We start from the raw sequence: 16,059 nt of genomic DNA on the forward strand, positions 1-16,059 counted from the left end.
TAACAGAAAAAAATAATAAAGCCGCCAAAAAAAGGGGGAGGAGAATATACGTTGATTACAAGGTGTTAATCTGCGTTATTGTAAAAGGATTTCCAGGCATAAGATAACCCTTCCACATCTCTATGATTAATGCATCCCTTATTTATGTGTGCCTTGTGTATCTCTATCTTTTCAAGGTGTTTCAATGCCTGTCTGGAATTCGTGGCTCTAATGATCGAGACTTGATCCCAATATACCTCAGCCTCTTGCTGTTTGGCAAATGCTGTGAGCACTGTGGCATCTATATTCTTACTCACAGAGTATTTATGTTCCTTTAATCTTTGTTTTAACTGCCGCGTAGTAGCACCCACGTAAACAAGGTCTGAGTTGAACCGCTGATCCTTTATAGGTATAGAATAAACCCCTGGTAAATTATTTCGCTTTTCCTTTCTCTTATCATTTCTTAACCTTCTGTAGATCGTCGGATTACGCCGATATACTATTTGTAGATTATTACTGTTCGCCACTCTCCTAATCATTTTGTTTAAAAAAGGAAAATAATTAAGAACTACTCTTCGTTCCTGGGTCATTTTTTTGGGATGCTGCCGATTCTGATTCTGAAACTTCGTAATAAGCTCGTCCACCTCCCTCCTCCGATAACCTTGTTGCATTGCTGTCTTCCTGATGTAATCCAACTCTTTGTAAGTATCATAGATACTCGTGCAATGCATATATGCCCGTTTAATCCATGACCGAATGGCTGCATATTTAATGTGCCTAGGATCGATGGAATTCCTGGGAATAATGATAGGTTGATAAACTGGTTTGCGATAAATGTCCGTCCAGATTTCTCCTTCCTTGCATTTGATAGATAAATCGAGGAAGTTAATATTACTACTACTCTCTTGCTCTAGACCCAAAGTTAAACCATATGGGTTATTGTTGACTGTGTTTAAAAAACATTGCACGTTGTTATCATTTCTCCATAGAATGAAAATATCATCTACATATCTTGAGTATACTATTTTTTGGCGGCTTTATTATTTTTTTATGTTATTTGCAAGTTATTTATAGATTTTCAGAAGACGCAAGTCCGATGAAGTACGCATGCGCATTTCGGTTTTTGTTTAATTTGTATTTCATGCGTTCTTTTTTTAGTGTTCTGTTTTTAATATTGGTTCAACTGAAAATGGCCGTTTAAAAACGGTTGAAAACGTTTTTATTAAACATTATTTATTGCTGGATAGTTAAAGGTAAAACAAAGTAATCAACCTATTTTCCAGCAATTTATATGAAAACTAACAAATGTTTTCAGACACTTTTATCAGTCAACAGGTTACACCTTTATTTAAATTTGAACAATTCAAACAATTCAAATGTTGGAAAACATGTAGTTGGAAGGAGTAAGGTGGAGCAAGGCAAATGTTGGAAGGCATGAAGAATGGTTTCATATTATATATTACATTAACTTTGTCAAGAAATTTGTAATCTTATAATTTTATATTTGTTTAAATTATTTAGAATATTTTCAAATGATTCAAATTGCTATTTTTTCTCAATTATTCAATTTTCTCTTATCATGCATATAACTGACAATTGCAATATACTTTTACTTATTGTTAGACTGCATTAAATCACAGATATCAAAAAACACCACTAATATTATCTTCTCTTTTGATTTATCAGCCCTAAACGTTATCTATTGTGTTGAACTGAATGATTTCCATGTTGAGGATTGATATTTTATATGAGGGTTGTAGAGTAAACATCATATTTCATTGCCAATGATCACTCTACTCATTAAATAGGAATCCTGATCTATCAACTCATCACTCACTAAAACATGAACTTCATATTTTTTATCTGTTAAATCTGTTGGAACACAGTACTAGCATATATAATGCATGTTTAAATTGTTGATGAATAGTGAGTACACAGATCAATAAGAAAATCCCAAATTGTTTGCTAGGTCATTGATGTCAAACATTTTGTCTAATCTCTTTCCTTGGTCTTTATCATCTCATCATTCTTTACAATAGCAGGTCTCCCAGGATGAGGGTTATCTTCAATCAGTTTCTGAATTTTTAAACCACTTATTCTACTTTATAAACTTGTACTTTAATACAAATACAGATTTATAAAGTAGAATAAGTGGTATTACAGTACACAACAAAGAAATCATATGATTTCTATGCTGTTTATTTCATAGAGCATACTGAAAGTTTTTGTGAATGTTTTAAGTATGAAAATTTTATATGAAGTTTCATATAAAATTTGATGCTTATTTGCTACTTCAGATGCATCTCTTCTTATCAAATAAGTTTCTCAGATACTTCTGTATTTCTTATATAAATTCATATACCTGTAGTTTCCTGTACCAGATTCATTTTTGCTGTGCTGCTTGTAATGGAGATAGAGGCTATAAGTGATAGTTACACAATCTTAACTTACAAGAAACTGACTCTATCTCTCAGTCTCATATATTGTAAAAAATCCAAACTTTTGGATTTTTTACAATATATGTTATTTTTGACTTTACCTCATATTTGAAATGTCATTCACTCTATTTTAACATGGAAAATTAAATTTGGAGTGTTTAAATTATAAATAATGAATAACAAATTATCATAGGGAGTACCTGGATTACCAGGCTTCAAAGGCCATCCTGGTCCACCTGGAGAAGCTGGTCCCATTGGACCTCCTGGAAGAATAGGGTTAAAAGGATCTATTGGTGATTTTGGAGCACCTGGACCAAAAGGAATCAGAGTATGTTTTTGCTTTTTATAAATACACATTTCACATATTTAATATAACAATAAATTAATATTTATTTTAAAGTTTTAAGTTGAAGATACATTTAAAGATTTAGAAAATAAAATTTTAATTTTAAATATTCTATTAAATTGAAAAAGAAAAAAATTTTTGTATGTATTTTATAATAATAAAATAATCTAAATCTTCAGTTCAATTAAGATAACAGTAAATATCTGCTTTATTTATAATAACAATTATGATTTTGGAAATCGAGTTTTTAAAGTACATTTGAAAATTTATAAAACCAAACTATTAAAAACTCATAAAGTAGATAGGAAAATTACATTAATTATATAATTGTTGATTTTAATAATAATACAATAGAAACTGCCAAATTATAGTTTGTGTCAATTGTGTCTCTATAACACAATTTTTAATCAATAACTCAAAATTCATTAGCCTTTTTATTTTATACTAATGCTACATAATAATATGTCTGCATGCTAATTTATACCTGAATGATATAGCAGGTTAAGATATTAAATCTTTACCCTATACACATATATATAATGTGATACAATAAATATTGTTGAATAGTTTTTTGAAAGTATTATTTGTTATTTTTAAAGCTGTAGATTTAGAATATGATGACAAAAGTATGTCAAATTTACAATAACTGTGTATGCAGTTCCAACAGTTTCACTTTACAACTTTGCTCCAGCACATTAATTTTTATTAATACTAATGTTTTTAACCTTTGAATGCATTTGATTTCATAAGTATCATATTTAATTTCAAATGTTACAAAAATATATCTTTTTAGGAAGTAAAGGGAAAAAATACTTTTTCCCCCTTTATCCAAATATAAATATATCCAAAAAATAATAATAGTAATTATGATGATAAGATTTCTTATAAAACCAAAAATCTGCTAAAATGAGGATATCATATGAAATTTATTTTAAAAACCATTTTCAAAGTTTGATCATCTTCAGTTCATCAATATTAGTGAAATCAAATGTTTACAATATTCTCAGAATGAATTTACATAGAGTTCAAGTTTTAAAAATACATGTAATTTTGCAGTTTAACAATGTTAAAAAATATAAAAATTTTAAATTATAAATTTTATAAAACTTTTTGGTAAAATAATGTACAAAAATTACAAAGTTATAAAACTATATTTTAAAACTATTTTAAATTATACTAATTGTTACATAAATTTTACAAAGTTTTCAAATCAAAATCTTAAATAAGCCTGCAAGCTTTTAGATTTGTATAATAAAATTGTTAATGATAAGGTTATTCTTTATTATCCATTTAGTTCAAAAATAATCAATTGTATTAAAAATATAAAAAAAATTTAATCAGTAAGAAAAGTTTGTTTCTGATATTTTGCAAATATTTTAGGTATCTTAAATTACATCTTAAATAATGATAAAATATCTTTAAACATTTTATCATTATTAAACAGTAATGGAAACAAAAAAAGACTCTAGTTGAATGTGGCTTTTATTACTGTTACTAAAACTTAGTAAGCTACATAAGCCAAGTTAATAAAATAGTTTATAAGTATCACACTTAATAGTAAAATTTACATTGCACCATATAAATGTATTGATAATATTTGGACTAATTCAGACTATTGATGCCATGCATTTCACTTCCCATCTATGTTCTTAGAATAGAATTGAATTGTTGGGTATAAGCAGTGATGACATTCGAAATATTTAACAAAGGGTTCGCTAACAGAAAATTTTTTCTTAACAATTTTTTTTTTCGCTCAAATGGTGCATCGGAAGNTAGCCAAAAATGTTCATTTCATTAGATTTTATTAAACTGTTTTCCAAGAAATAGCGTGGAAGGTGTGACTTATTATTAGTAGGTTCCAGCTCACCATGTAGAAAATTATAACAATTACAAATGTTAACAAATAGTAATTACTGTTTCTAAGATTTATATTTAATTTTGAACTCATTTTCAATGTATTTAAAATAATAACAGCTAATAATTATGAATATAATGTTAATATTCATAAAATAATTAATATTAATATTGGTAAACCTTTCCAGCATTAATATTCATAATCAATTGCACTTTGCCATATTCAGTTACAATTGATTATAATAATTTCTTTGTGTTGCAGCATATTTAATCATTTGTAATGAATTAAACTGTGAGCCTATAATTTTAAACACTACATTTATTTTGCAAATATTTTAGTATCTTAAATTACAGTTACCAATTCAATATGAAATTTGTCTATCAACAAATACAGTGCAGTGAGTCAGTTAAAATTTCAATGTTCTCTGCTATCTGTAATTCACATAGAATTTAATTTTATTCAGAAATATACCATTTTATTTTTGTGAAATGTTTTATACTTAAAGTGAATGTACTGATTATTACATGATCTGTCTGTCATTTATGATACATCTTATACATAAGATAAATCAAAAATGTCTAGTTGTTAACTTGAATCATCTAATATAATGTATTTGTCATAAAAATGTATCTGCAGACAGAATAATTTTTAAAATATGCAATAAATTTAAATTTAAAAATGATACTTAAAATGTAATAATAAAAATTTGAAAGTTTGAATTGATTTGCTGATGATTTGTATTTTTATAACAGGGTGCTCCTGGAGAGTATGGTCCAGTTGGTGATCCAGGTGTAATTGGCTGCAATGGAACTGATGTGAGGATAAATAAATATATGTGTTTTTAATTAGATTAATATGATAGTTTTATGTAATAAAATTACAGATAATAAATATACAAAAATGAAGTAAATGATTTAAATTGTACAACTTGAATGTCTTTTCACTACTCATATTTTTATATGTATTCTAGTATAAATTGCATTCAAGATTTTTAAATTTATTATAGATCTATAAAAACATCATCTTTGTGATAAATAGACAGTTTTATCTTCATTTTAATTTTCATAGACATTTTTAAGGTTCATAGATTATTTGAATTTTTTAATTACTATATATGAAACAATTTACTTTATATTTGTATCTATCCTATAAGTTTCACAAAATTTAATAAATCATGTAGACATATATAAATACAGTATAAAAAAAGCCGTGTGTTCAGAAAGAGACGTCTATTGTAATGAGAGAAAGGACCAATTGAAATTTCAAAACAAAATGATTACAGAGGTCTTCAATATATGTTACTAGTAGCTCGGGATGCCCCCTAGTGGGCGTTCTTTACAAATTTCCATGAGGCACGGTTCCTTTGACTTTTTTGTTCCTATCAATATGCTCTACAGCTGTGTTAAAGTCCGAATGGTAAGATTTATCCTCCGAATGAAGAGGTGGCGACCCCCCAAACTGTAGACCCCTGTACTAACAATAAAGTCAAAGGAACCATACCCCTACTCGCGACCCTTCGAGAGATATAAGCCCTGAAATAATAAATTCCTATTACAAATATACTGAATTATTTATATTGTTATATTGACCAAATAATAATTTATTGGCCAAATGAATATTAAAAATTTATATTGTTAATTTAAATAAGAATTAAAATTGTTAATTTGAATGTTTGAAATATGACACACGATAGGGGGCGCCTCTAGTGTCTGTTATCAAACGGTTACGGGACAGACGGATACCCGTTGAATGGGTTATATATATAGATAGTTATGTTTGAAAAAAATATTATTTTATAACAAAATGACATATATTGGACGTCAATTCCCCATTGAACTCTGATGTATTATGTGAGAGATATGTTCCAGACCAACATTAAAATTTATCAAACTTACTAACCAAACATTAGAATTTATATATGAATTTTAACAAAAGTTCTAAGTTTCAACAGAAGATCAATAAAAATTCCTATTGGTTTATCATTTTAATAGAACTATTAATTATCTGTATATATACTTAAAATATTTCTTTTGTTGATCTTTATTCTTTTAAAGTTATTAATTACACCAATTTGGCAATTTAATAGTTTAAAACTTTTATCAAGAACAATTTTACCTTTAGAACAATTAAGATATCTTTAATCTAAAATGCAAATAGATTTAAATGGCATGACTTGACAAGAATTTTATTGATGCAGTTAATGTCTAAAAGAATTATCTATATTGATACTCTATCAATTTCTATTAGAATGACAAATCAATAGAAGTGAATAGAAATTTTTATATTTTCAGTACTAATAAAATAATTTAGTTTAAGAAAAGTTTAATTATGTCAATATTGTCAATTTGTAGAAATTCACACAGATGATAATTTTTATGTTAATTAATTAAAATTGAAAACAAGTTTGTCAAAACAGGAAATTTTAAATTTTGGTGATCAAGTAGCCTAAAAGGAATGTTCAAGTCATCATGGAATGTATTCCAGAACATGAAAATGAATAAAAAGATGAATGTTTTGGTGGACTTTGTCTTCAATTTTAATTAAATAATATGACAATATTATTTGAATTAAAGTTTTTTTATTCATTTTATTATTTTAATTTAAAATTTTTAATCAAAGAGAGCTTTACTGTTTCTCTATGAAAAGTTGTTGATGTTTAAATAAAATGATTTATTTAAAATATGTATAAATTGATTTTATAATTTCCTGCTTATAATCTACAAGTGCAATTTTTCCTGAACAAAAATGTTTATCATTATATCATCCACAGAAGTGTATATGATCAGTAAGATAATTTTTTGTTGTCAAAAAGTTTGTCATATGATTTGTGCAAGTTTTCATTGTTATTTATTTGCTTCCTTGCCATATTAGTAAAGAAATGATATGATTTGTAAAGACAGTTAATAATAAAAAAAGTATTCTCAAATCTAAGAAAGAAACAATTTATGTTAAAGCAGTACAATAAAAGTTTAAAATACAATATTATAATATAGAGTCAGTCCCAATTTACAACCTTCTTGTCCAAAACTGATATATTAAGAAAATTATTTTTGTGTCTGAATAATTGATTACATTTGCTAATGGCATAGTACAGGGGTCGGCAGTTTGTCAAGTGAGAAGAGCCAAATTGTCATGGAAACAGTATAACAAAAGGATCAGAGAGCCGCATATATAACACGTGCCAGGGAGACTCTCCCCAGTGCGCGTTACAGGCATTCCGTGACAATAATAAATTCCTATTACAAATATACTGAATTATTTATATTGTTATTGGCTATTGGCCAAATGAATAATAATAATATATACTGTTAATTTAAATGTACGAAATACGACACATGACAGGGGCACCTCTATGGCTGATTTTGGCATAACGTTACATGGATAGACACGCATTCAATGGGATAATTATGTATATATATATATGCTTCAAATGCTGCCACTCAACAACACCGATACCCGGTCTACCATTCTTCGGGGAAAAGGTCGTGACCATCTCCGACCTTTCATACCTTGGATATACCATCATGCCTCGTCTTGCCACACAGAAACCCTATTGGCTAGACTTCGAACCGATATACCCCCTTGAACAATTTCCTCTATTCTCGACGCCAGTGCGCCCCCACTGTGGCTCGCCAGAAACTTCCATCCACTATTGGCTAGTCTGTCTGCAATATGCAGCCGGATGGCCGAGCGGTCAAGGTGGCAGCCTACCGCTCTGGGGGACCCGGGTTCGAAACCGAACGGGTCAAAAAAATCCCCAGGAATTTTTCGGGGGGTGGTCCGTTCAGATATGTCGGGCCTCGTCCCTCACCACCTGGCAGCCCCATTGTGGGCCTGGCCAAACTCATAATGGGCTTGCAAAAAGAGGCCCTCTTAGTGCCCACAGGGCGGAAAGAGTTAAAAAAAAAAAAAGTCTGTCCGCAATACACACGGGCCCGCCAAGAGGTAGGCCGTCTCTTAACCTTGGACCTTACGATTGTCCGAACCTTAACTCTGATATACTTGCCTCATACCGACCTTCCTCCTCGCCAACATATCAAAATCTTGGAGCGTTTTGTTCACTGCACCAACCGCTTTACCTAATTTCTAAGAAGAGTGATTCGGAGAAAAAGCCAACAGGCTAGAGTCTCCATATTAATAAGATAAGAAAGAAAGAAAGAAAGAATGCTGCCACTCGCATGTGACTCGTATTGATCAACGCAAGTGTGGTCATGTGCGAACGGGCTAGAGTGGTAGAGAGTATGCTGTACGAGTCGAAGTTTGTTCGGCGGCTCTATTTCATAAATTCATAAGTTATAAGGCTGCGGTGAAATGAGGTGAGGTAAAATTGGAGTTTATGTTCAAAGAGCCGCAAACGTCTATGCAAAGAGTCGCATGTGGCTCGCGAGCCGCTAATTCCGACCCTTGGCATAGTATAACAATTAAATGTTAAATGCAATACTATAATCTGTAATAAATATGTAGACTATATATCAATAACATATAAGTTAATTTGGGTTTAATCATAACTTAGGTTTGCACCAGTAACATTCAAAAATTGAAAATGAAATTAACTTTTCTGGAGAGCTGTTCTGTCCAAGATTATCATTTTAATTTCAGGTTTACAATAAAGCTAAAGTGAGTTAATAATAAATTAAATGAATATAAATTAACAATAAAAATAAAATTCTTTATTCTTTAACTTTTTTGAATGCATGTGTACAACTTATAGATATTATGAGAAGAAATGCAAAGACCCACTCCATTTGGTGGTAAAATATTGTTAAAAAGTTATAAAAGTAAATACTATCAAAATATTTTATATGTTCAAAGAAATCAGGAAATTTCAATCTGATACAGGCTACCTCAGCAGAATATATGTATAGTAAATTATCCAGTTTATTAAATAGTAAATATACTTTGTGCAGTTTAGTAATAAAGTGGTTTAATTGTGATGGAGTGACAGTTCATCAAATAGGTAAAATTGATTCCACATGAAGATTATAATACTCCTTATAATTTTTGGTTTCTTTTGACTGGTTTTCTTCTTTTGTTTGTTAATCTTTGTATTAGTAAAATATCTTAATTGTGTAAATCATAACCTTATTAGAGATTCTGGATTTGTTACCAGAATAAACTTCATATCAACAGTGAAGATGAGTCTTGCCATTCTTGATTGAGGTGTCAGGGTCAGATGCATTATTGATTATCTAGTCTAAAATATCTAAAGCTAAACTTAAAATATATTTTAAACAAAGATCAGCTCAGAGATATTGGATGATGAGCATGTAAAACACACTGTATTCTATTCATAAATATTCCAATTAATAAAAGTTAATATTCCATCTTATATATTTGTCTTTGTGTTTATCGAACATGTAAATAACAACCCATATACCCTGTAATATTTTATCATATCAAGAAAACTTCTTAACGTAACAGAAAGTAAAATGATTTTAAAGGATTTTTTTGATGATATAAAAATATTATTGTAGATTATACACAGTGGCTTATAATCTGCACCATCAAAATCTGAAGATTTTTTAATACATTATCTATAGATTATAGGTAGGAAATTTTGATACATATATGTTACTATACTGTTAATAAAAATAACACATGTTTTATATAATTTTTAGTTTATTTAGTTTCAAAATAAAGTTTTATATATATAAAAATTTATTATATTTTCTCCATATGTTTAATATCAATTTTATACATTCAAAAGAATAAATTAGATTTTTTTTTTAATTTTATAATGAAATAGTTAAAACAGTCAAAAACATTTGTTCTTAAAATATTGTATTATATATTTTAAAAAAATTAAAGGCTAATTGATATATTATATATGCTATTGGAAAAATAAATCAAATATTTTTTTTATATCTTTTATGAAAATCTAGAAAATGAAATCTAGTAAATGAAAATCTAGAAAATATGCTGCTTGCATATTTTAAAATAGTAACTTTTTAGAAAATTAAAAAGTACGATTAATATATCAGTAGTATACATTTTTTAAATTTATATTTATATTATAACATATATTACCAATATTACTAAATTAGTGTTTTTATAATGTAATATGTATATATAATAGGGAAGACCAGGATTACCTGGTGTACCTGGCCCTCCTGGACCAAGAGGATTACCTGGAGAACAAGGAAATCAAGGTTTTAGGGTATGTGTCAATAAAAATTTATTTTACAAATTAATTTATTCTTCTTTCTTTGTAATCATTATTTTCATTTGGAGAGCCCCAACATAGAGTTTCGGTTATGTATTAATTCTTTGATAACAATTTTAATTGCATTACAAAGAGGAAACCTTTGAGCAGTTAAAACTTTATACTTGAATGAACATTTTTGGCCATGTAAATGGCAATCTTAAGGTTCCAAAGGTTGAACTAATATGAAACTCAAATTTTAGAATACATAAAGAATGACACTTGCACACAGTTTCCAGAAGAATACAGTAGAATAATGGATTACATTGTATCAACAGGCTAATTATAACACTTCAGCTTCAACCAAGAGTGAAAATAAATTCTTTTTGGTGACATACAATGATGATCTGCACTGTCTCCTATGTGGTTTCAAGCTAGTCAAGGATTCAACCATAGCATAATGTAGGAAACCAATGGTTTATTGCTTGCTTAATGAGGTTCAAACATCAGGTTCAAACATCAGGTGTTTACAAAATACCCATGTTTCATCCCAATTTTAGAGTTGCATTGTCATATGTTAGATATACCTCAAGATTTGGTTATGAGTTTGAAGGAGCAGAGAACGGATATCAACACTAATAAATATAATATAACCCTAGTGGCTATCAACAAATATAAGATGGGATGAGGCCAGGATTTAAGAAGGTTTCTAATATGTCCAGAAATAGATTTATGAAGTTCTGCAAATTTATATACAGTGGATGATTGGTTAATGAACATAATACGTTCCAAGACTTTGTTCGCTATCCGAATTGTTCATTAACCGATTATCAATTCACCATAGGTTTGTATGGGAATTTGATTAATTCGTTCTGGAGACCCCAAAACATAAAAAATATATACTTTCTTACTACATTCATTTATATGTAATAATAAAAATACATATCTATGCAGTCTTGAATTTTTATTAGTTATGCTTTTTTGTTTGTGGGGGTTTAAGAATCTGTCTAATGACGATTACTTTTCTCTCTTCTTCAGGATTTTCATAAGTAATTAATAGCATTGTAATTGTAGAGAAGCCTATTAACCTCAACCTGGTTTGTATACTATTCTAATACTGTTGATCTGACATCCCCCACTTCTTCAAAAGATCTTTAATTAATAGCAAATATCGGCATTAATCCTGTTTTTCGTAATAAAACATATCTCGCTGAGTTTTTTGGTGTTATTCATTCAAGAGTTCTTGGCGCTCTTCTGTCATCAGATCCATTTCAGGTTCCATTATGAGCTCTTCAATGTTCTTTATTTCTCAGAAGTGATTTTTTGTTACTCCTTTAGCTGCTTGAGTCTTCTTGATTATACTGTATTTTTCTTAGATAAGATTAAACTGCAGCCTACTGTAGACCTGTTCAAGCCATCCTGCCCAGCAACATCAGACATCTTCTGCCCACTCTCTATCTTTGCTATTTTACCTTTCAAAAATAAAACTCAATGCAAAACTTAATGAGTGCCCACCCGACAGTTTCACGAATACTATAAAAGAATTGTTTCTGACAGAAAAATAAAAGGCTGGAATTACAAGGGAGAGTTTCAAAGTTTGGAGGAATACTATCTGATCAGTATATTCTGGATTGAGCGTTGATGTTGACATCTCCAACACCGAAAAGTTTCGAATTGTTGCCTGAAGACAAGGGAAAATCAATCAGTATTTGCTATTTTCATTGCTTCTTTTTATGTTTGTTCAGTGAAGTGTTCATTATCCGAACATGTGTTTGTTGTCCGATCATAAAAATCTTTCGTGAAAGTGTTCATTATCTGATTTATTTGTTAACCGATTACCCACTGTATAAGCCATTACTGTTGGATTATTAATAAGAAAGATGATACATTTCATTCATCCTGGAAGTTCCTCCTTAAGGAACACATCAATTTGACTTCTTTATTGTTTATTATATACTTTTATTCTCTTATTATTAGTTGTAATTTTTAAAATTAATTTCATTATCTTAATTTTTAATCTTTTGATGTTATTTAATTATATATATTTAATGTTATGTATTCTAGAATTTGAATTTCATATTAATTCAATTTTTGGAACCTGAGATTGCCGTTTACAAGACTGAAAATGTTCATTCAAATATAAAGTTTTGACTGCTCAAAGGTTACTTCTTTGTAATTTATTTAGTGAAGCAGTTGTTCATTACTTTAAGCTTATTGTAATTGCATATGAATATGAAATTGAATACCTATTTTTTATTAATACCTCATTAATTTTTATAATAAGAATGAAACAAGTCTTACTTTCTCATGAGTAAATTCTATTTAATCTTTGATTTACTCTAAATTTAAACACCTGCATTAGTACTTATTATAAAAATTGATATAATTATTTTTAGCTTATGCAAAACTTGCTATATGACTAAATTTTTGAAATTGTAAATTATTAAAATGATTTTTGCCTAATATACTGTAAATTTCAGCATATTAGTAGATTTGATGTATAAAGCCAATCAAGATTTTTAGTTCAAAATTCTGATTTAGACTTATAATTATTATTTTAAAAGTGATTAAAGTCTCTGGACATGAAGCAGACTGGAATTGAAATGTGAATAAGATATATGGTATTTATATTAGATATTTGTTGGAGATTTTTCAGACTTTAAAAGTTGGCTTAAATGTTGCAATTTATGTTAGTCAAATGTATTAGTCATTTGCTATTATTAAATGACTAATACATTATACATTAAATTATTAAAACTTTAAAAAATTGACATAATTTATAATATAACACAACATATTTAAATAGATAAAAGAAACCAATAATTAAAAATTATTAATATTAAAAATTTAGAAATTAAAATGGTTAAATTTTTAATAGCAACTAATTTATTTTTGATTTTAAAATGATAATTGATTAGTAATTCTATTCAAGGATTAAACATTTATTTGTTAAATAATATATTGTAAATAAAATATTTTTATTTTAGGGAGATCCTGGAGAAGGTGGAATTAATTCAATTGGTGTTAGAGGAGATCGAGGAGAAGATGGCTATCCTGGAGAACGTGTACATTAATTTTTAAAAGTTTTTTAATACCAATAATTGTTTTGACCATAATAATAATAATAATAAATTTGAATTTAATTTTACATAAGATTTAAATTAAATATAAAAATTTAGAAATTTATTAATTATTCTATATTGTAAAATATAAGTACAACATAGTGTCAAGTGTTGTCATGTCATATCACTTCTTGTCATCTGATATCATATCATATCATATCATTTGAAATCCCACACCACTAACATGGATCTGAAATGATATTTTTACTAGGAAATACTTTACACAAGTTTGATGTAGCATTCTAAAATATGATGCTATAGACAAGATAAATGTAGTTGCATTTTAAATGAAACACTTGCTTATAAATTTCATGAGTTTGAATGATTATATGTATTAAAAAACTTTAAAATGGAACTGTTTTCCTGTAGGCCTTGATTGGTGTAGTCATAAGACTAAAGTCAATCGGTAAGAACTGATTTAATATTCACATAAAATAATAACACCAATACAATATCCAGCAAAGGAAAAAGAACTTTACTGCAAACAAATGCTTTTATCTATCTAAAATGAATATTTTCAGGTTTAAGTGGTAGAACACAAAGTATGCTTAAACCTGAAGATGTCTGTTTTAGATGGATGAAAGCACTTGTTTGTAGTAAATTTGTTTTTCTTTTGCTGAATATTAATGTTTGTGTCATTATTTTACTTCAGTACTAACCCAGTTCTCATCAATTGACTTTAGCCTTAATAATGGCTATGCCAACCAAGGTCTACAGGAGACTAGTTGTGAAACTGTGCAGAATATTGAAGAAGTTCAATTAAAATTGACCAATTTTTTTTAACATCGTCAAATCAGTATTTTAAAAGACTAGTTTCATAGTATGATTCCTCCATGAAAACAATAAGTACAGTAGTACCTCAGGATACGAAATTAATCCATTCCGAAACTGAGATCATATCATGCAAATGTTGTAAGGTGAATCATTTTTCTTCATACGATTACATGTAAAACCAAATAATTCGTTCCAACACAAAAAACACACTCAAATTAAAGCTAAGTAGTACATTAAAAAGAAATAATAAATATAGTAAGGAAACACTGAAAAATGCATTTTGTAGTTGTAAATGTATAAATAACCGTAATAGAATAATAATTGATAAAAAAAAATGTAGTTTTATTTGCACTTTACCTTTGAGGATAGATGACAGTGGAGGTGTAAACTGGTGGAGGAGGTGAGGGAGAAGGGAAATGATACTAAAACTTAACTTACATAGCATAATGTAACAATAACTTAAAAATAACTTAACACTAATTTTTTATTCACTGCTTTTTGCTTTCTTTCCTTTACTTCCACCAGCACTTTCACTGGATAGAGGTCGCTTGGTAAAATATCTATCCAAAGAGGTTTGGCTTTGCCTACTTTTTAAAATGTTTCTAAAATGACTTAGGCAAGTGTCATTACTCTGAGCAGCAATACAGCCAGTGTGAACCTTTTTGGGATGTTTCTTTTCAATAAAATCAGTCACTTTCTGATAATACCTCAAGATTTCCTTTATCGAGCAAGATTCTTCCATGATGAAGCAAACACGCGGACTGAGACCGATGAACAGAAGTGAATAAAAAATGGCACTGCAAACTAATGTAATGTTGTATGGTCAGTTTTTGTTCATACCGTGGAGCAAAAATATGTTTGAATTTCTTGTTGTATCCTGAAAATTTCATATGCTGGAGCATTCATATCCCGAGATACTACTGTAAAAATATACAAACATTAAACTGATTAAAGGAGCCAAAATTTTATTAGATTAAACAATTTTTGGGAGACCTCTGTCTCATTGTCATATTCCTAGAACATTTGAATCAGAAAATTTGAAAAACAAATTGAACATTCAATGGAACTTTATAGATGTTCTTGTGCAAATTTTCTGATTTCAATGTTCTAGGGACCTGGTGAAGAGGTATCATGAAAAACATTTAATCTAATAAAATTCTTTATCCTTTAGCTTGTTTAATCAATTTATCATTTGTACATTTTTACTTGCTTAATGTTTTAAGTTATTAAACTGTCTTAAAGTTATTAAATTACACCAAAATCATTTATTTTTATTTTAGGGTCCTGTAGGATTAACAGGTTTTACTGGAGAGAAAGGACCAAGAGGCAGTCCTGGATTACAAGTAATTTACTTTTACATTAAATTATATTATTTTTGAAATAATTGTGACTGTTGTGTTTAA

General features: G+C 28.5%; 1 protein-coding gene across 1 annotated transcript in view; it reads left to right on the top strand.

Moving 5' to 3' along the window:
- LOC111613029 (collagen alpha-2(IV) chain-like) overlaps positions 1-16,059 on the top strand; it is a 29,374-nt gene that overhangs the window by 6,865 nt on the left and 6,450 nt on the right. The window contains exons 4-8 of the mRNA XM_023354330.1: positions 2,611-2,760; positions 5,371-5,433; positions 10,695-10,775; positions 13,748-13,825; positions 15,937-15,999. Coding sequence (XP_023210098.1) covers positions 2,611-2,760; positions 5,371-5,433; positions 10,695-10,775; positions 13,748-13,825; positions 15,937-15,999 — 435 coding nt within the window. The remainder of the gene's footprint in view (positions 1-2,610; positions 2,761-5,370; positions 5,434-10,694; positions 10,776-13,747; positions 13,826-15,936; positions 16,000-16,059) is intronic.

This window comes from Centruroides sculpturatus, unplaced genomic scaffold (assembly GCF_000671375.1).
Source record: "Centruroides sculpturatus isolate CEXI.00-Female unplaced genomic scaffold, Cexi_2.0 scaffold310, whole genome shotgun sequence".
NCBI classification, from domain to species: Eukaryota; Metazoa; Arthropoda; class Arachnida; order Scorpiones; family Buthidae; genus Centruroides; species Centruroides sculpturatus.